The sequence below is a fragment of the Felis catus genome, chromosome C2, assembly GCF_018350175.1.
Source record: "Felis catus isolate Fca126 chromosome C2, F.catus_Fca126_mat1.0, whole genome shotgun sequence".
In the NCBI taxonomy this organism is placed as follows: domain Eukaryota; kingdom Metazoa; phylum Chordata; class Mammalia; order Carnivora; family Felidae; genus Felis; species Felis catus.
The window spans coordinates 216,566-238,568 of NC_058376.1; the positions used below are offsets into that span (position 1 = coordinate 216,566).

At 48.9% G+C, this 22,003-nt stretch overlaps 1 protein-coding gene across 10 annotated transcripts in view; it reads right to left on the minus strand.

Annotated features, from left to right (window-relative positions):
- DIP2A (disco interacting protein 2 homolog A) overlaps positions 1-22,003 on the minus strand; it is a 118,245-nt gene that overhangs the window by 8,293 nt on the left and 87,949 nt on the right. For all 10 annotated transcript variants that reach the window (XM_023238583.2, XM_023238582.2, XM_023238578.2 and 7 more), the window contains 11 exons: positions 21,339-21,453; positions 14,328-14,529; positions 13,319-13,428; positions 13,155-13,235; positions 10,775-10,898; positions 5,040-5,161; positions 4,798-4,909; positions 3,263-3,372; positions 2,656-2,786; positions 1,800-1,968; positions 1,073-1,243 (listed from right to left, as the gene is read on the minus strand). In XM_023238583.2, the coding sequence (XP_023094351.1) occupies positions 1,073-1,243; positions 1,800-1,968; positions 2,656-2,786; positions 3,263-3,372; positions 4,798-4,909; positions 5,040-5,161; positions 10,775-10,898; positions 13,155-13,235; positions 13,319-13,428; positions 14,328-14,529; positions 21,339-21,453 (1,447 nt within the window). The remainder of the gene's footprint in view (positions 1-1,072; positions 1,244-1,799; positions 1,969-2,655; positions 2,787-3,262; positions 3,373-4,797; positions 4,910-5,039; positions 5,162-10,774; positions 10,899-13,154; positions 13,236-13,318; positions 13,429-14,327; positions 14,530-21,338; positions 21,454-22,003) is intronic.

A 22,003-nucleotide genomic window follows, 5' to 3' on the forward strand; every position in this document is an offset into this window, starting at 1 on the left:
AGGAGACAGCCACAGGAAACACAAACAGAAAGCAACAGGCCACGTGAGAAACACACAGTAAGAGAAAGCAAAATACGTCACTGCATCTCAAAGCGCAAACATGAACAATCCATTAAGATTTTCGCAATCATACGTGGCATCCCACGCGCCGACAATAGAATAGATACCTTCCAATATCGAGTAAATGCTGAGCAGAGAGTAAGGTCTTCACTTAGAGCCGCTAACTGTGCATCAACAGCCTGACCAATGCTCAGCCATACTTTCTACACTAGAGAGGGCTATTAGGAGGGGACCCTAGCCCACCTCCTCCTGCCACATAGCAAGGGTCTGTGGCTTGGAGAGGATAGCAGTCTTCAAGGTTGAGAGGACATCAGCAGCAATGCCAGGAGAACAGGAGGACAGTCTCTGCATGTAAGACCTGCCCTGTGCCCGGCAGGTGCGCCACGGGCCGAGGACCAGGGCTGAGCAAAGGCCCCGGAAGCCTGGCAACAGCCCGGGGTCTGGGCCCGCTCTGGCTCCAGTGATGCCTCTTCTGCCCTGTAGTTCGGAACCGCTTCGTGGAGTAAGGCGTTCAGTATGTTTTTAGAAAGAAGTGAAATGGAGATACTAGCACCAAATCTGGAAAACAGCCAGTCATCTGAAGAAGCAGTAAACAGCACTACCAGTGAGCTATTCAATTTCTGAAACTTCGTGTTTCCTTTTAATAAGTAAAATACCTTAATGTTTCAAAAACTAATTTAGGGCAATACAAATCACCACATTAATTAATGTTTCAATTTAAAATTGCTAACTGTCTTTACAAGTTTATCTTGCTTTAAAAAATTAGCTACATATTGTATCCTTTGAGATTTTTCCGGGTAAGTTAATAGTCACTGTTCAAGAACAACTTGTGTTGTTTCCAAGTAAGCCTTTGTTCATCAACAAGACTAGAACATCTTTTAAATAACAACCTCCTGGCTCACAAAGCTGACCGGTTCTGTGTAAGTGAAAACACCAAGGGCTCAGAGGGCAAGCAGGGAGGACAGCGCACGCAGGGAGGACAAGGACTGCAGGAGGCCGGTGCAGGCCTTACCTGGAGGCAGATGGCCACGTTGACCCTACACCCGAACGTGGTGCTCACGGCGCGCGCTGGCAGCCCCAGGTCCTTGAACAGCTTGGAGAAGGACTGTGTGAGCGCGATCCTGGGCCGCTCCTCAGCTACCACCATGCAGGTGCGCACGCAGGACAGGTTCACCCCCTTCGTCTGCAGGCAGGGCGGGCAGGGCAGGGAGGCTAGTCCCGGTGGAGATGCAGATCCCACCTCCCCAGCTGGTCCTGGTTCCTCAGGGTCCTAAGCTTGGATGCACTGGAGGGTGCCCCACCCCCCACTCCTGGCATCCAGGTGGCTCCCGCCCCTGCACACAGCTCTGGCTCCACCCCAGGCCTCAGGGGACCCTGAGATGCGCTGCTCAGAGCTAGTATAGGACCTGCCCCCCCTTCCCCGGTACCTCTGCACTCTGGCCCCGGCACCCCTGCCTGGGTCTCACACTCTCCTTTGCTGTGTGGGGTGTGCCGATAAAGGGAGTGACCTCTGGAGGTGTAGGGAAGAGGGCCCATGAAGCCAGTGTGGCTCAACTCCTGGAAAGGGTTTTCTCTGTTTCCATAAATGGCTTGAACAGATCTTGGGAGGTTTTTTTTTTTTAAACGTTCCCAGGGGCCCAGTTTAGAACCAACGCAGGAGCCCCTGGTTTGAGCACTTTGAGATGAAGGAAAGCAGGGTGCAGGGCAGGCTTCAGTGGCAGACAGGGGGGTGCGCTCACCCTGAGGACACCGGTCTGCGCGCCCAGGCCCTTGGTGCACATTTCCATCACAGAGTAGGAGCAGAAGGTGACGCGGGCCTTGTACTGGCTGACGGCTGACAGCCACAGGGACACGTTGCTCTCCAGCTCCAGCGGGGGCACCAGGACTGACTGGTGTCCGGAATAGACGCTGTGAGAGAGAGCACAGGGAGGGTCAGGACAGCAGGACAGCTGCGGCCTCGGCTCTGTGTTAGTCCTCGGCCCATGAGCCTCAGGGATGCCCTGTCCACCTGCGCCAGAAGGGCCTGGGGTGCCCACCTCTCTCCTCCTTCTCTGAGGACACTTCTTTTCTAGCCAGAACAGGACGCAATTGTGCCCTAATGTCAAGTGGGAGTTTCGATAGAAAGTACTGGGGCGGTGGGGGCAGGAGCAGGGGTGATATCCAGGGGTCTAGTCTCCCTCCAAGCACCTCAGAAGGATCCAGGATCACAGTTTGGGTCAGGGTCTGCCGGCTGGAGTCCCTGGCTTTCTTCTTCCAAAGATTTGTCACTACTTCCTAGTATCTGATGAAATTAAGTAGTCTCTTCCCTATTACTAGTAATGATTACTGTTTATATTTAATGAAAAATATATTTTTACTCTTTTACTCAATTTCAGACCCAGCCTCCAATCCTTTTCACCCCCAAACAAACCCACTCATATGTGTATCTTAGGCTCGTGAGTATCAAAAATGAGCACTAAAGCTCCAAAGACTTACAGCAGCAATTCCAGCCTTGCAGGTGGGCATGGCACCTGCACACTCACCTGCACACCACCTGCAGAGACACTACCTGCACTCTCACCCGCACACTCATCTGCACACCACCTGCACACTCACCTGCACAGACACCACAGGGCGAAGCCAAGGCCGCAGTAGGGGTCAAGACAGATGGCGATCTGCCTCGAGGGGTACAGCTCACACTGTAGCTTTATGGAGCGGCACAAGGCACTTGTGGCTGCGTGCGACATCTGAAGTACAATGAAAGATCTGGTCAGTGACATGAGGGGAGAGAGAACAGTGTCCGCCAACCACAGCCGCCAGGCACGTTTATTTCCTTAAAGGGTGGCTGCTCAAATCTGCATACAAACCAAATAATACACAGGAAAATGTACACGAAAAATCTTCTAAATGAGATTTCAGAATAATAAAAAATTGAATGGAGCTCTTGGCTCCTGGTAAGGAGACAGACTCATCAAAGCCACCTGCTCCCAAAGATAGTCGTAAATCTGAGTTTAGATGTTACCACACAACATCAAAATATGCACTATTCTCAGGCTGACCTAATTTTCGGGGTTTACTGGTAGTTAACACAGACTTCAAGGAACAGTATTGTTGCTTCAAGCTGTGGATAAGAGTGAGGGCCTGCATAAACCCACACCCACCATCCTCTCCGCCCACCCCATCAAAGGCTGAAGCAAGTAAGAGCTATGATCACAGGGCTCACCTTCACACCTGCTAATATCCCTGTAGTCGACACGCTGAAATCCAAGTATGCGAGCAGGTCTGGGGATGGTGGCCTGAAAATGCTAGCCACCTTCTTTTTTGGTATGTCATCTGTTGAACCAGAGACACCAGTAATGTTAATGCTACTTCAGGCTCTCATAGGGAGGAAGGAAACAGGATTCATACCTAGGGAGTCTGGGGGAGAGTGAGTGCAGAAGAGAGGGAGGCCTCAAGGCAGCAGGCCACATGGGTACATGGGGAAGTGCATGTAAAAAAAATTTTTTTAATGTTTATTATTTGAGAGAGAGAGAGAGAGAGAGGAAGCAGGGGAGGGCCAGAGAGAGAGGGAGACACAGAGTCCGAAGCAGGCTCCAGGCTCTGAGATGTCAGCACAGAGCCCAACGCAGGGCTCCGACCCACAGACCGTGAGATCATGACCTGAGCTGAAGTCGGTCGCCCAAATGACTGAGCCACTCAGGCGCCCCGGAAGTTCATTTTAACCTTCAAGGAAATGTCATGTGGAGCAGACCCACCATGACGGCTTTGAATGTGTGGTGACAGTGGGTGAAGTGGACACAGGGAAGACAAGTCATGAGAGCCGTACAGGAAGCCGCTTCATTTAGCAGCAGGAGAGTTCAGAGGTGCAGGGACCTACTGGAGGTCACAGAGCCTGGGGCAGAGCCAGGGTTAACAAGAACTCTGACCGCAGAGACAGCACTAGGGACAGGCCCTCAGGGCTGCCGCGCTTCGCGGTTCCTATGAGACCGTGAGGCAGACACAAGTGAGGCAAGGGCTGGGGCCCACCCACCTCGTAGCAAGCTGGTGAAGCAATGTGACTCTCTGGAGCCAGTCTGCTCCTAAACCCGCCCTGGGGCCCCTGGACCAGCCAGCTCCCTGTGCCTATAGACAGGTACTGGGCAGGTTGCCACAGACAACATAGTCCCTGACCTCTTCCCCTGGAGAGCACAGACAGACAGATGCCTGCCAGGTGCGATGAGGAAGGAGGGACTCCTGCCTACTCCACGGCCAGCACGTCAAGTCACTAACAAAGCTTGTGGGTGCTACTAGCTTGGGGTGTCTCCATGGGGAGGGTGACCTCAGGGTCCAAGGCACAGTGGTCCAGGGGTTTACAGCCTTCCTGGTCAGCCCACAAGCAATTCATGGGGCACAGCAGCACTCCCCAATGATGGGGACAAAGGATAGATGTATGTGTGCTGTGGGACATGTGTCCCCACAACCACCGACTGCTGTACAGGCATGAGAGGCAGTGAGAGGAGGGGTGGTCCACAGGCACACAGGCTTCATGCAAGGATCTTTGCTCTGGTTCAGAGGCCCCACCATTAGTGAAACCAGGAGACAGGCTGCCAGCAACCCAGTGGCAAGGGCCCTTTTAGCAGCCTCCTCACCACTGACTTCAGCTGCCCTTACCTAACTCTTACTTTTTGGTGGCAATGATGCAACTCCTACAACAAAGAAAGGAAAGGTGGTGTGTCCTGGCAGGGCCAGCACACAACCAACGGTGCTGAGGACAGATACCTGTATCTAGAATGGTCGGCCAGGTCCTGACGTCCACGGCAGCCGCTGCATCTTTGGACTTGAGCAGCCGCATGATGGCCTGTGTAGTGAGGACGCAAGCAGACTTGCTGACCTGCAGGGCACAGGGGTTGAAGGCGTGAGTGAGACGCAGGGCCTGGGAGAGATGACACATGAGACCTCTGGTCTACCGGAACAAGGGCCCTCCCATCGGGCCTGCCTGGCCGTCCGCCGCGCACAGTTACCTCTACGATCATCTTGACGGTGGGAAGCGTGGTGGCCAGGTTCTGGGGGTGCGGAGGCCGCACGGTGACAGGCACACAGCCGCAGTACAGGCAGCCATAGAAGGCGGCAATGAGGTCCACCCCTGGGAAGACACATGGTGAGAGGGGGTCAGTGCAGGGCGGAGTGTGGCTCACAGCGCCTAGTACCACGGAATGATAAAGCAGGGCTCCTGTCATGTGCTACGTGGATCAAACACAACTTCTCCAAACTAATACGATATTGAGACAGGGAAACTGTCTCAATAAAGGACTCCATAAAAATCTTTTTGCTCCTTTTCCTGATTCTATTCTTGCTAGGATCTGCATCCCTTTACACATGCCTCAGAATGCAAACAGTGTGTGTCTTCCTTGTGCGGACAAGGAGTTGGTGTATTTCTCCAGAACAGATCACACCCAAGGAAGAACCAGGTGAGGATGACCAGAGGAAGCCATCATATGCATATTCCAGACCAGGGCACAAGACAAGTGGACACCTAGGCCCCCTAGCTCCAAGGGGGTAACACCCGGGCTCTCATCTTTGTTCTAATCAGCTCCTGGATGCCTGAGAGGACTCATGCACTGGACCACCATCCTCAGTAAGATCCCAGATCCCGAAAAAGATGGGACTCTCCTTTCCTTTCTGAGTTTCCCAGACACTGTATGTACCTGCATTCTCTCTACATCCTCAATAAATTCTCCTTTCACCTCCTGCCGTTCTGCGTTTGATTTCTATCCTGTGCACAGCCAGGGAACCTCTTGGCTGGTCCTGCATGACCCCCTTGGGGTCCCCAGACCCAGCCTGCCAGCTATCAGTATTTCTTGAACTCAGTGCTGTTAGGGATGTACAGGGAACTATCCTGAAAGGCTGGGGAGGGGATGGGGTGTGCACGGCACAGAGAAGGTCACTGAGGGCAGGAGGCCTAGGCCCGGAGAGCAGCACCATGCCTGCCATTCCTGTGTGCAGGGGCCAAGCACAAGGTAGGTGTGCAAGAGCAGTAAGGAACCTTTCTGAGGGGCTGCCTAGCTTGGAAAAGGAGGGGGCATGGGAGGGGGAGGGGTCCACCTCTGCCAGCAGAAGGTGACGAGGAGGATGAGGCAGGGGGTCCACCCCCTCCAGGAGGAGAAGGTAGGGAACGCAGGCAGGCGTCTCTGGAGAACTGGGGACACCAACGCTGCACCTCCTCACTGTACATGTGTCCCGGGCCAGGGCACCCCATCCTGCTCTCAACTGCACATCACAACATGCGACCACCAAAATGTTCCTTCAAATTTCTAAATGTTTAAAATTCCTCATATTTAAAACTTAGGGGGAATTATACCATGCTTAAAACCTGTATTTCCGTCCTGAACTCAGCCCAACTTGAGATGCATTTCCTGCGCCCCCCACCGTGGAGGCCCCTCTAGATGCTAGCCCTCAGAGCACACCAGACCCCACTGGTCAGCCTCAGGCTATTTCAATTCCAGAGTCAAAATAAATATGCCACCTTTCACCCAGCTGGTGGGTTTCACTGGATTACAAGTCCCCAGTGCTCCATCAGTACTAATAATATGACACTGCGGCCAGGGCAGCTCAGCACACCAGCCAGGTCCAGCTGGCCCCCCAGTACCGCCGCCACAGGACCATGCATCTGCTCTGTGCCTGTGGGGCAGCCAGGAGGACTGAGTGAAGGGAGAGCAGGTGCTGGCACACAGCAGGCCAGGGCACCTGCATGCACGGTCCCTGCCCGACACAGAACAAGCATATCCTCAAACCCAGCACGCAAGAGAGACATCACCCGGAGCTCATTTCCTTGAGCTCACAAAATTCATGCTGTTCCCATTATGCACATATTTCCTCCCATCCCTGGAATCACCAGGTGAACAGGTGGGGAGAATCCAGTCCCAGCAGCACCCCATTCTTCTGCAGTGTCCAGAGAGCATGGGTTCTTAATCCCTTGGCTCTCACATCCCTTTGAAAATTGGAAGAAAGTCTTGGACTCCCCCTTCACTCCCAAGAAATACACAACACACGCGCCTGTGGCATTTGCAAGATATCTGTGCCCAAGGGAGGTGCTGGGCCTTCCAGCAGGGACCACAGCTTAGCCCTCCAGCTATTAAACTCTCCACCGGCCCAGTTAAGTTCATAAAATGTAAATTTATGGGTGCCTGTGTGCCTCAGTCTTAAGCATCAGCTCAGGTCACGGATCTCACAGTTCATGGGTTCGAGCCCTGCATAGGGCTCTGTGCTGACAGCTCAGAGCTGGGGAGCCTGCTTTGGATTCTGTGTCTTCCTCTCTCTGCCTCCACCCCTGCCCCCGCTCCCCCACTTGTGATCTGTCTCTCTCACTCTGTCTCTCAAAGATAAATAAACATTAAAAAAAATTTTTTTAATCAAAAAAATAAAATGTAAATTTAGACCTTCAGCATGCATTTTCTTTTTTGTTGTTAAAAACAGCTTATGGGGAAGCCTGGGTGGCTCGGTTGGTTAAATGACTGACTCTTGATTTAGGCTCAGGTCATGATCTCACAGTTTGTGAGTTCAAGCTGTGCTGATACAGCAGAGCCTGCTTGGGATTCTCTCTCCCTCTCTAAAATAAATAAACTAAAGAAAAAAAAAAAGAAAGTTTTAAGGTGTTCTGCAGTTACTTTAGCCCCAGCCTTTCCTGTGTGAGCACTCCTCAAGCTTTGCAGCTCCCACCTGACCCCGGGGGCGTGGCCCTACCACAGTAGAGGGTGTGGTGTAGACAGCTCGGGCAGGGGAGAGCACCAGCTTGCCTTACACTGACATGCTGTACGATGTCTGGCATTGACCTGGAAGCCAGGGTAGTTCAAGAGTGGGGATTGCAGTCGCCCTGGGGAAAAGCACCCTACACTCCAGAGAATGAAAAGCAGAGACAGACTTTGAGGCCCGTGGGTTTAGGAGCATTCAAGTTAGCACATCCCTGTGCCAGGAGAAACCAGGCTGCCACCCAACCCCATCCCAGGGATGAGGGAGCATAAGGCAGGCGGACCCCCCAGACCACCCCCAGCTAAGATAGGTATGACATTCCTCAGCTCTCCTGGCTGCCCAAGGGCAAAGGAAAGGGGAAAAACAATGGTTAGCTGATAGAGATCACAGTCATGCAGGACAGGAGTCTCCAACAGTTTACAAATATCTTCGTAAATTACAAGAAAAAGGCAATCTTATCAACAGCCTAATCTCCAGAAACCTGTAGACTCAGTTTCCTGGAGCCCCAGCATCACCCCTCCACAGTGATGTGGGGAACAAAGGCAAGAAGGAAATGGCAGGTAACATTAAATTTCCACATAACCTGCAGCCCATTGACAAACACTTGTGGCAAATACAGAGTATAGTTTCTCCAGGAACCCCTTGCTGTCCTAATGTTAATGTCTTACTAGAGTAAAACCTCCTTAGCTTGACAACATGGAGGCCTCAGGTATCTTAGGAGTCCTCATTAGCACATCAAAGTCCCTCTGGAGGGCTCCCTTTCGACTCTACCAACTCCATAGTATGTAATCAGTCACTCCTCACAAGCCCGGTGCGCTCTTCTTGCCCCCGGGTCCCGTCCCCGTGCTTTAATAAAATCACCTTTTTGCACCAAAGACTTCTCAAGAATTTTTTCTTGGCCTTTGGCTCCAGAACCCACCCCTCACCATCACTCCAAAACCTCATCAAAATGAGGGTAAGAAAAGAGAGGCTGCATTTGTAACGGCCACTCCTGAGAGCACGGACACAAAGCAGCAACAAGGGGCAGGGGAAGGCAGAAAAGCAGGTGCAAATCTTGTAAACTGTTTTCAGAATTCATTTTGATGGTTACAGCATTTGTGCAGTTATTCTGGGAGCACTGCATGTGATGCAGGGCTACATAGCTGAGTAATTATGGGATATCCGAACTCTATCATCTCCCTGTTCTGAAGAAGCAGGAGTCTTGGTATGGAAAAAAGGAGATACGCGGTAGGTGAGGTTTGGTAAAGTCCTATGATCCTGGGTTTGAATGGGATGTAACACTATGAACTCAGAAGGCAGTGCCTCTCTAAAGATACACTTATTTAGGGGCTCCTGGGTGGCTCAGTCGGTAGGGTGGCCAACTACAGCTCAGGTCATGATCTCGAGGTCTGTTGAGTTCGAGCCCCGAGTCGGGCTCTGTGCTGACAGCTCAGAGCCTGGAGCTGGCCAACTCCATCTTGTTCTGTGTCCTTCACCTTGACCACGCCTCCTCCCCTTGAGTAACCTCCCGCTCACCTGCCTAACAGGACTCGGACCCTTCCCCAGCCAATCGGCTGAGGCCACAGCCATTACCTCACCAACTGCCCCTAGGCCCCAATAAAACCTTTGGGTTTCTCTTCCCGGTATCTCACCGCTGCGTCGGTGCAGGTAGGGGATTGAGCTCGAGCTAGCTCGAATAAAGGCTCTTTTGCTTTTACATCGGACTCGGCTCCCTAGTGGTCTTTGGGGATCACGAATTCTGGGCATAACAGAGCCTGCTTCCGATTCTGTGTCTCCCTCTCTCTCTGCCCCTTCCCTGCTTGCCCTCTCTCTCTCTCTCTCAAAAATAATAAACATAAAAAAAAATTTTTTTAAATAAAAAAAGATACATTTATTTATAACTCCCAGTTCTGCTCACTGAAAGAGCCAACAAACAGCAGCCAATCCAGGAGAAACCAGTGTCCCTCATGCCCAGATTTTGTTTTGGGAACATGGGGAGGGGACAGGGGGACTCCGTGGAGAAATGGCTGATCTTAGGTCTGGGGTAGGATGGGCACTAGGGGGACTTGGAGCACCTTGTCACAATAAACCCGAGGAAGCAGTAAGGGACTAGTGGCCAAGTGCTAAGCCAGCCAGAACAGGCTCCTATTGGCCAAACATGGCAGAACCTGAACTTTGATAAGGAAAGTAACTACAAAGGATAAAACCCAACAAATAAGTTTAAGTCCGTGAGTTCATATTGATATGTATATATTTTTAAATTCATTGCTGGGTTACCTTTGGAGTGTGACAGGAAACAAAATTCATTTCATAAAGAACCAACACATATGAATTCTACCACGGGGTAGCCAAATACCAGATGAAGGGGGAGGTTTCTGTGTGTTAGTTCTATGGCCAGTAAATGGAAAAGAAATGAAAGAATTAGAGTATCACTGTTTTGTGACCCCTAAAGGATTAATGAATGTCAAACACCGAAGCATCAGTCAGTGGCTGCTAATGCCACCAGCGGAGACACAAGCCAGCATGGGCTTCCGGTGAGATCATGCAGGAACACTTGGTCTTGTCAGAGACACTGGACCAGAGTCTGACCTAGGGCTGGGATCTAGCTGCCAGCCTGCAGGAAACACGGGGCCAAGAACACGCTGCTCTGTAGCATCTGGGCCGTGGGGCCTCTGTAGGTAGGGTCAGACCAGGTCTTCGGTAGATAAATTGTCAAGAGAGGGAAATGGAGAGCCTGTGGATTAAGAGAGACTTTATCAAAGGAAACTGGGAGACCAAGCTGACATGTAGGGTGCTCTCGTCTGTGTGCTCACACCCTAGGGAGCCGGAAGCGGTGACTGCAGAGGTCAGGGGCACAGGCTGCTCCCGGGAGAGTGGAGGAGGTCGTGCTCAGGACAGGGAATGCTAGGGACTGGGCACCTGGCCAACCTGCTGGAGGTTATGAGGGTGTCTGCTCCATAATAACAAAGTGTCCCAGGGAACGCAGAGCTGAGGGAGGTGGCGTGTGCACAGGGCATTCAGGTGTGCTTACCTGGGGGGTAGACTAAAGCCACATGGTCCCCGACGCTCAGTCGTGCCTTCTCCATCAGGGCGGCGGCAACCCTTTCAGCCCTTTTGTGCAGCTGGACGCAGGTTGCAGTGCTGGTGACAGTGCCCTAGGAACGCAGTCCCTGGCTGAGCGGAGCTGGTGGGGCAGGGCGTGTGCTCACACTGCACACACCCTGTCCCCAGAACCCTGTGGTTAGGGGCCGGGACCACTGCCAGTCCCACAGACACATCCATTGTCTTTCCCCGTCATCTGCGGAGTTCCTGCAGAACTGCCAAAGGTGGCTCTTTGGCCATCAGTGAAGGGACGGGCCACGAGCATCTCAGGAGAGCCTGGAGCAGTGGGGGCTGCTTCTTGTCCAGGACAGAGACACGGCCATTAAAGAAAACTCTTTTGGCTTTTTTGATAGAATATCTTAAATATAACAACATTATAAAGAAGAAAGCCATAAATGTCTAAGTTCTCAATGCCTAATAATATTCTGCCTCATTATTTAAATTTCTCTTTTTTAAAATAAGCCATCACCACTCTGCATACCAACCTCAATTCATCCTCTCCCTGCCCAGAAACAACCATCACCCTGGATACATATGCACACAGTAATCACATTAAATGAACAGACATCCATAAGCTGCACGGTTGTGTATGTCAAAGCTCCTGTCCCCCAGGTCAGCGGGCCTGCGCCGCGGTGGGTGCCTGGCTGGATGCACAGCTGCCCCGGCCGCATGGGCTCCTCGTTCACTTCACGTCTCTGCCGAGGACAGCCGGGCTGCAGACCAGCTCCCAGCAAATGTTTCCTTCGCTCGGCCGACCAGAGTCGGGCCGGCCTCACAGCTTGTTTTGTCCTTCTTAAGAAAAGTAACAGGGCAGCTCGGTCTAAACATAATGCCCCAGAACAGACCGGCCCCTGGGAGTGGGAACCCCTCGCTTCTCCTTGACTGGTGCTTCCACTGCACAGGCCAATGTGCATGTATGCAGAGCCAGGCATGCAGGCCCTTGAGGCTTCGCGAAGGGGAGCTAGGCTTGTTTCTCCCATCCCAGCCAAGGTGCAGGATGTCAGCGCCAGGCAGATACTGGGAGCCCAGATGTCCAGAGCCCGCCAGTCCCCTTGGACGACCACCTGTACAGCCACAGGCCTGCTGCTGGGTCAAAAGCCAGCATGTCCTCAGGGACCTAAGGACAATTCAAACCCGAAGAAGGCTGACAAACCAAAAGAAATGCAGTTTTACTAGTGACCTTGAGAAAAGTCTAGAATGGATTTGGAGAAGGCCAGGGCTAGTCTTCTGCTGGCTCCTCCTGAGCTCTCCCTTGGCTTTAAAGATGGCCAACCCCTCCACACAGATGCCTGGCGAGCTCCTCTGTGGGGCCCCCATCCTGGGGCCCTCCTCCCTTGAGAAGCACTCCCTGCACTCAGGTGCTCAGACCACACACACCGCGTGACGGCACGTCTCTCCTCCTCCTCTGAGCTGCCACCTCATGTCTGGGCCCGGCCCCTGCCAATAATTGTTAATTATTGGCTGTCTCCATGCTTTAGAATTCAATCAGTCACAAAATAAATGTTAACACTCTTCTAGATCCACAGTTACACAGGCCAAGGAATATAAAGTCTTTCTTACGGACCAGTTTTCCAGCAGGGAAGACTCACTTCAAGCGTCCCGAGAGCAGGTGCCCTTTTCCTCTTAACACCGTGTAACTCGGCAGGTATCAATAAATATGTTTTGAATGAAGGGACAGTGGGCAGCAACAAGCAGAAACAAAAGCTGGACCAGCATTTTTCTAAGAGCACAGTGACTTTCCCTTTACTATGTCAAAGTGCACATGTTCTTACATCTTGTGTGATGCATCTGAGACAGGATTTTTACTGTTATTTAACTTGTCATGTTTCTCTATTTTGCCTACTGGCCCACCCATTGGATGTGAGAGTTACAGCCCCTCCTTTCTATCCTAAGAACTCCAGGTACAGTGTAATCACATCAAAAGGTGCCCCAAATCCTGACAGTGAATTTCTGAAACTATACCAGGATCAGGGCAGTAAGCAGCATTTGCCATGTCAAATTTATAAACAAGTCTAAATTCCTAATTTTTACAAAATAAACATTTCCTTTTAACTCATTTACAAGCATACTGTTTGTTTGTTTTTTTTTATAAGCATACTGTTCTTAATTGGGAAAGGAGCTAATGAGAATTTTCCTGTTAAATATAAGATGGACGGAAACGTTACTGCGTGAATTATGTGACAGCTGAGTGCTCCACAAAGAACACGGTAGGCAGAGAGGATGGCCTGGCAACAACACCCTGTTCTCCAGGCAGGGACTCTGGGGACAGAGCACCGGGAGCCAGGGAGGGATGGGCACAGGCGGCCTACCTTGGCATTGAGCAGCAGGAACAGCGGGTGGTCGGGGGTGGTGTGCGCCCGCCACTGCAGCACATCCGGCAGGAACAGGAACTGTGTAGAGAGGCCCATCAGTCCACGGCCTTGCCGGGGAGGCTCCTGCCTCGCTTTCCCAGGCACTGGCCACTTGCTGTTACCTTTCTTGCCTGGTCACTGTCCTCCAGGTGAGCCAGCTCCCTCCCTGAGGCCTGGGCGATTCTCTTCCCAGCAACCAGGTTCCCCACGATCATGGAGGCTGGTCCAACCTCTAGGAAACAGGGGCGGAAACCCTGAATGAGAAGGCATGGCTCTGGGTACAGAACTGCCATGTGACTGTACATTTCACTCTTCACTAACATACAGACGCTCAGGAAACCAGCCACAAGGTTTATGGTAAGTGATGAAGAGAATCTCTCAAATACAAGCAACACCAGACTGAGAAATTTACCAAACGGCATATACCTGGGGGTAGAAGATTTGACCTCAGCCATAACAGAACATTTTAATAGACTTCATTGTTTTACTGCATTTTACATATAAAACAGGACATTAAATCTTTCTTAGTAAGTGTATTTATTTAATGATATTTTATTTGTTCAATAATCAATAAAAGTTATTATTAGCATTTACTAAAACTTTACATAACCAATGGAACAAAAATAACAGTCAAAGCAGGCTTTAAAATTAGTTTTTACATGTGTGAAATCAGGGAGTAGACAGTGGCCATTTGGGTCTCACCAGCCACGGGGCACAGCACCTGTCCCCTGGCACCCGCAGCCTTGGCACAGCTGGCCGCCCCCCCCAGCACTGCAGAGGGTCCTTAGATTCCTGAGCTCCAAGACTGCTCTTGGGCGTCATTTCTACTCCCGAAGAGTTACAGCCTCACCTTCCAAGCCTAAGACGCCATGCCTGAATTTAGTCACTCTGACGGGTTCCAAGAGACACGTGAAAACCACCACACCACACAGGTGACGTGATGACGTTTGCTCATCTGTGCCTTGGGTCCAGGGAGGCAGGAGGTGGAGACTGACCTGATGTGCCATTCACTATGGCTCTTAACCCCAGCCCCAGAGACGTAGGGCCCAAGAGGGCTGCACCATTTAACCACAGGTATGGCAGCCACCGACATTAAGACTGATCAGACAAGTATTGTCGTGCACGACTAACCTGGTTGTTTCTGGCGAGGTTTGGGGAGGTTGGTGACACAGGTGTGAGGGCACATTAGTACATTACACGGGTGCAGCATCCCCTCCAGAAACCGCTGCTTGGTTTCAGAAATATGAATCCCTCCAAGGGGAGCCTTGGGCAAGGTGTTGGCAGGAACCAGGGCCAGACAGTACACGCCCACCTGGTGGATGCTGTCGATGGCCTGGAAGGTGATAGTAACACGAGTTAGGAGACGCTGTGTTTGAGACCTGGCACACATACTGACACGCTGACCCACTCAACACTGGCGAGAAGCCGGAAGGCTTATGAGATGGGTGAGAACATGAAAATCCAAAGGTCAAAGAGGCAGTGACCTCTGAGACATTCTGTTCAACAAGAAGACACGGAAAGACGGAAAGATGTGTGTGCATTTCCTACAGTGTAACACACATATACATACACATATACATAAATCTGGAACTGCTTATGTTAAAGAAAGGAAAGTTAGAGAAGCTGTGGGGGGCAGAAGCAGACTTCTCTGAATATCCCTGGCGTTCAGATCTGACTTTGGAGCCATGTATATTTTACTTACAAAAACCTTGAAATTTTAAAAAGCATTCCCCAGTGACTGAAAGTAAGATAAAACAAATGAACTTAGCCGCACTGGAATCAGATTGGTAGCAAAGGCCCATAGAGAGAGTGTATTTATTTAAACATGGTAATTTGATTAGTACCCGCCCCCTGCCCGTGAGATACGTCCTGTGGGCAAAAAGAATTGCAAACGGTAAGCTGCTCTTGGAGATCTCACGTTTTAGAGGTAGTGTGGAGACTAGGATTTTGCGACTGCAGTGCATGGTGTGGCCTGAGGCCCGTGAGTGACTGCTGGGAGCTGTGGATGTCTGCAGTCTTTCAGTGTGGCAGAGAGGAGATCCACGGCTTATGTAAAAACCTTGTGGTACGGAATCTGGCTTGGAACTTGCAGCATGAATTCATGATGGAGCCATCATTTCCTACTCTGTCCACTGAAAAAAGCCCAGAAACAGTGACTGAGCAGCAACGTCAAGTGCCCCGATGGTGGTACCCAATTCCATTTGCCCTAGGAAGTAGCAGGGTCCCTAGAGTCCCCACCGTGACACGTCGAGGACACAAAACACACTGCCTTCCCCCAGCCTCTGAGCTTCCTCGTCTCTGCTCTGGCCTCAGAGAACCCCAGGGGAATGTCAGAAGGATTCAAGAGCCAACCTGAGGGGCTCCCACTGGCCACTGAAAAATAAAAAAAAACTATAATGGATTGAAATGCATACAGTATGTTTAAATCCACTAGTTCTTAACGAAAAGATAAACAAAACTCAGTGGTCACTTTTAGAGGATTCTAAGAAAGCATCTCACTACTCTGAAATCACTCCTTGATCTTGTTTTCCTATACAGCCCACCACCAGGCCCCCAGGCGACCGAGGAGGACATGCACTCTCCAAAGAAGAAACTTCTAAGGCTGCTTGGGTAATGATGAGAAAGTAGCACCACTGTGAAGTCCTAGCAGATCAGTGACTACAGGAGCGCTAAACATCACATGCCACCTTCTATGAAGAACTTTTGCCAGAAAACTGAACCTGAGTCTGATCAATCCTCTGGATCTAACCACAATGTGCAGGACTACAGGGGACAGATGACTGTATTAAATAACACCACAGAGGGACAATTGCCAGAATTCAGGCTAAACAAGCATACTGGACAAAGAACTTGGTTTTGTCCATAAACTAATCACAAGAAAAATATGATAAAGAATCTATAGATTAAAAAAGACTTAAAGACCTGTCCCCACCAAGTATAACTTTTCACCTCATTTTGATCCTGAGTCTAACAAACAAGTTAAAACATTAAATAATCAGGGAAGTCTGAATCGTGACTAGATATTTAATGACAACAAGAGATTACTGTTATGATAAAAACACAGCAGGTATAGAGGGAACGTACCTCCCTAAGAAAGGCCATATTTGACAAGCCCACAGCCAACCTCATTTCAATGGGGAAAAGCTGGAAGGTTTCCCTTTATGGTCAGGAACAAGACAGGGATGCCCACTCTCACCACTTCTATTCAACATGTATGGGAAGTCTTAGCTACAGCAATCAGGGAAGAAAAAGAAATAAAAGACATCCAAATAGTAAAACTGTAACTATTTACAGATGGCATGGTCTTATATATAGAAAACCCTTAAGACTCCACCAAAAACTGTTAGAACTGATAAACACATTCAGTAAAGTCGCAGGGAACATCTGTTGTGTCTCTATACACCAATGAACTATCAGAAGGAGAAATTAAGAAACCAATTCCATTTACAATTGCACCAAAAATAACAAAATACCTAAGAATAAATTTAAATGAGGAGGTGAAAAACCTATACACTGAAAAACTGACATAGATTAAAGAAACTGAAGGCATAAAAAATAGACAGATACTCCATGCTCATGGATCAGAGGAATCAGTATCGTTAAAATGTCCACTCTTACCCAAAGCAATCCACAGATTCAGTGCAGTCCCTATGAAGATTCCAACAGCATTTTTCACAGAACTAGAAGAAAGCCTAAAATCTGTATGGAACCAAAAAAGACCCCAAATACCCAAAGCAATCCTGAGGAAGAACAAAGCTGGAGACATCACCCTTTGTGATTCTGAACTATATTACCGAGCTACAGTAGCCAAAATAGTATGGAACTAGCATCAAAACAGACATACAGGGCACCTGGGTGGCTCAGTCGTTTAAGTGTCTGACTCTTGATTTAGCTCAGGTCGTGATCTCATGGTTCATGAGTCTGAGCCCGGCACTGAGCTCTGCACTGATGGCATGGAGCCTACTTGGGATTCTGTCTCTCCTCTTCTCGACCCCTCCCCTGCTTGTGTACGTGCGCTCTCTCTCTCTCAAAATAAGTAAACTTAAAAACAAAAGACATACAGATTGATGGAATTAGAATAGAGAACCCAGAAATAAACCCATGCATACACAATTAATTTACGACACAGGAGGCAAAAATATACAATGGGGAAGGGATGGTCTTCAATAAACGGTTCTGGGGAAACCGGGAAGTCACATGAGAAATAATGAAACTGGACCCTTTTCTCACACCACCCACAAAAATAAAATCAAAACTGGTTAAAGAGTTGAACGTAAGACCTGAAACCATGAAACCCCTAGAAGAAAACACAGGTGATGAGCTCCTTGACATCAGTCTTGGCGATGATTTTATGGATATGATGCCAGAAGCAAGAGCAACATAAGTAAGTGGGATCGTTTCAAAGGAAAAAGCTTCTGCTCAGCGAAGGAAACCATCAACAGAGTGAAAAGACAACCTACTGAATCAGAGAAAATATTTGCAAACCATATATCTGATAAGAGGTTAAGTTCCAAAATACATCAAAGATTCCTACAACTCAATAGCACAAACAATCCAGTTAAAAAATTGGCAAAGGATCTAAATAGGCATTTTTCCAAAGAAGACATACATATGCTCAACAGGTACATGAAAAGGTGCCCAGCATCATTAGTCATCAGGAAAATGCAGATTTAAAAAAATGAGATATCACCTCATTCCTGTTAGAATGGTTACTATCAAAAAGACAAGAAATAACAAGTGTTGGTGAGGATGTGCAGAAAAGGGAACCTTCATGCACTGTTTGGTGGAAATGTAAATTAGTTCAGCCACTATGGAAAACAGTATGGATATTCTTCAAAAAATTAAAAGTAGATCTACCATATGATCCAGCAATTGCACTACTGGGTATTTACCCAAAGAAAACAAAAACTCTAATTCAAAAAGATAAATGCACTCCTATGTTTACTGCAGCAGAATTTACAAAAGCTAAGATATGGAAGCAACCCAAGTGTCCATGGACGGATGAATGGATAAAGAAGCTGTGGTGTGCGTGTATACACACACACACACACACACACACACACACACACACACACACACACAAACGGAATACTGCTCAGCCACAAAAAAAGGAGATCTTGCCATTTGTGACAACATGGTTGGACCCCGAGGGTATAACACTAAGCAAATTAAGTCAGAGAAAGACAAATACCACATGACCTCACTTACATGTGAAATCTTAGAGCTCACAGATACAGAGAACTGACTGGCAGTAGCCAGGGCTGGGGTGGGGGCTGGAGAAAATGGGTGAAGGGTCAGAAGGTACAAACTTCTAGTTATAAAATGAACAAGTCCTGGGGAGGTCACGCACAGCATAGTGACTACAGTTAAAGACGTGGTATTGCACATTTGAAAGCTGCTAAGAGAGCAGATCTTAAAAGTTCTCATCACAAGAGGGGCACCTGGGTGGCTCAGTCAGTTGAGCATCCGACTTGGGCTCAGGTCCAAATTGGGCTCTGTGCTGACAGCTCAGAGCCTGGAGCCTGCTTCAGATTCAGTCTCCCTCGCTCTTTGCCCCTCCCCCTCTCATGCTCTGACTCTCTCTCTCTCTCAGAAATGAAAAAATCATTTAAAAAAAGTTCTCATCACAAGAAAAAAGTTTGTAATTATGTATGGTGATAAATGTCAACTAGGCTTACTGTGGTGATCACAATATATATAAAGATGATATTATGTTGTATACCTGGAATTAATATTATGTCAATTATATCTCAATTTAAAAATAAATAAAAGATATGGCACCTGGGTGGCTCAGTCAGTTAAGCATCTGACTTGGGCTCAGGTCATGATCTCACAGTCCATAAGTTCAAGCCCCGCACCAGGCTCTGTGCTGACAGCTCAGAGCCTGGAACCTGCTTCAGATTCTGTTTCCCTCTCTCTCTTCCTCTCCCCTGATCATGCTGTCTTTCTCTCTCAAACATAAATAAACATTAAATAAACAAATAAATACAATTATTAATTTTTAGAGATGTGATAGTGATATTTCTTTTTTAAAGAAATAACAAAATCTTTTTTTTTATTAATTTTTTTTTAACATTTATTTATTTTTGAGACAGAGAGAGAGACAGAGCATGAACGGGGAGGGTCAGAGAGAGGGAGACACAGAATCTGAAACAGGCTCCAGGCTCTGAGCTGTCAGCACAGAGCCCGACGCGGGGCTCGAACTCACAGACCGGGAGATCATGACCTGAGCCGAAGTTGGCCGCTTAACCGACTGAGCCACCCAGGCGCCCCAAGAAATAACGAAATCTTTACAGATAAAATGTGATGTCTGGCATTTGCTTGAAAACACTCCCAAGGGAGGGGCTCCTGGGTGGCTCAGGCCGTTAAGCATCCGACTTCAGCTCAGGTCATGATCTCGTGGTTTGTGAGTTCAAGCCCTGCGTCAGGCTCTGTGCTGACAGCTTGGAACCTGGAGCTTGCTTCAGATTCTCTGTCTCCCTCTCTCTCAAAAATAAATAAATATTTAAAAAAAATTTTTTTAATAAATAATAAAAAAAAAAAACCACTCCTGGGGGTGCCTCGGTGGCTCAGTTGGTTAAACGTCTGACTTCGGCTCAAGTCATGGTCTCCCAGTTTGTGAGTTCGAGCCCTGCGTTGGGCTCTGTGCTGATAGCTCAGAACCTGAAGCCTGCTTTGAACTCTGTGTCTCCCTCTTTCTCTGCCCCTCCTCCTCTCGCACTCTCTCTTTCAAAAGTGGATAAACATTAAAAAACAACAATAACAAAAAAGAACAACAACAAAAAAACCCCACTCCTGAGGGAGAAGAGGAAGAGGCCTGGTGGGGACACAGATGGGGCCTGGATTGGTAACTGTTGAACAGAGTGATAGGAACATGGGGATTATTACATTCTTCTTTTTGTTTGTTGTACTAAAAATATTCCATAATAGGGGCACCTGCGTGGCTCTGTTGGTTAAGCATGTACACTGTTGCCCATAGCAGTTTTTATTCATAACAGTAAAAAATTAGCAACCCAAACGTACATCAAGACGGAAACAGGTAAGCAAAGAAACACAACTCAGCAATCAAAAGGAATTAACCACTGATCCACACAACACAAGGAATCTCAAAAACATGCTGAGGCAAAGAAGCCAGACAGAAGAGCAAACACTGTGTGATTCCCTAACACAGAACGTCTGTACAGGAAGGAAGACATCCTATGCTGCTCCCCTGTACTGACACAAAGCCTGTTCTCTGGGCCGGCCAGCAGCATGGGGACGAGGGACACTGGAGTGATGCAAATACTCTGCATCTTAGATATCGTCGTGTAGTGTTACTTGGGTGCATACTTTTGCCAAAACTCATCAACCTGCCCACTTAAAAATGGGCTCATTATACCTGTAAGTTCCATCCAATCAAGTCGACTGAAAACCTCTCACTGAATGGTACCTTTAAAGCTGGTGTGCTTTACCGGACGTAAATTTTACCCCCTTACCCCCAAAGAGAATATGTTGAACCCCAGTTCAGTATGTGAGAAATGAGTGCCGTGCAGGGAAAGGTGGTGCCAGTGAGTGGGCAGAGGGACAGACTGGGACAAGCAAGTGTAACAACATGTCCATCACTGCAGAACCTAAAGACTGCATATTAGGAATTTTCTGTACATTTCTTTCAACTTCGCTGTATGTTTGGCATTTTCATAAAATGTTGGGAAAAGCACTGGTGTGGACGAGCACAACCTCTCATTTCTCACCAGCCCCCGGGGCGATGGCCTGCTGTGAATCCAAGTAAGAGTCTCTCTTTAAATCATCCTAATTGACAGATTTATGGAACTGCTGTTTTGGGACATACTAACCCTTGAATAGCATTACGGTTTCAAAATGCTGTTCTCTCATCCTCACAAAGCCCATGTTTATTTAGTGCCCACTGTATGCAGGCAGTGCGGGGTGGAGGGTCCTGGAAGCCACGACTCTCAGTGGGTCAACCCTGTGACCAGGTGGGGGGCAACCACACATCGGCCTGCTCAGCACGGCTACAAAAGGTGCTCCAAACACTGAGGTAGAGAACAGGGCAGGCAGGCAGGGCGCCGAAGGGAACAGCTGTATACTTGGACTCATCACACTCCGAAAAACAGGCCAGAAAGGCAGCGAGCCGCCTGGGCCCACCTGCAGCACGCGACTCATCCACTGGAAGCTGTCCTCCTCGGAGGCATCAGGCCGCTGCTCAGCCACAAGCACGATCCGGTCATCGTGCAGCACCGTCACGGAGAACACGGCAATCCTGGGGGAAGACGAGGACAAAAATGACCACCCAGCAAAGGGTACTGAGCAGGACACAGACACTCGCTCTCACTTGGACGATGTGAAAGTGCTAGTGTTCACAAGCCAATCTAGCAACCGGCTGCTTGCTTCGAATCTAAAGAGCAACCAGTCCCTAATCTCCTACAGTGTGGCTGAAATAAGTTCCAATTCACTAAAACAAAAAGGACTTCGGGGGAAAGCAAAACAACCAGCCACATATCTTAAAAGACAATTTTCCTTAATTATAATACATGTGGTACATTTCCGTGTGCAGAAATCATTGTCCACAAGTATTATGAGTTCTATGGGGTGCCTGAGTGGCTCAGTCGGTTAAGTGTCCAACTCTTGGTCTCAGCTGGGGTCATGATCTCATGGTTCATGGGTTCAAGCCCCGCATCGGGCTCTGTACTGACAGCGTGGAGCCTGCTTGGGATTCTCTCTTTCTGCCCCTCCCCCTTGCTCTCTCTCAAAATAAATAAATAAATTCTAAAAATTTCTTTTAATAACTTAAACATCCTTAAAGTTAAATA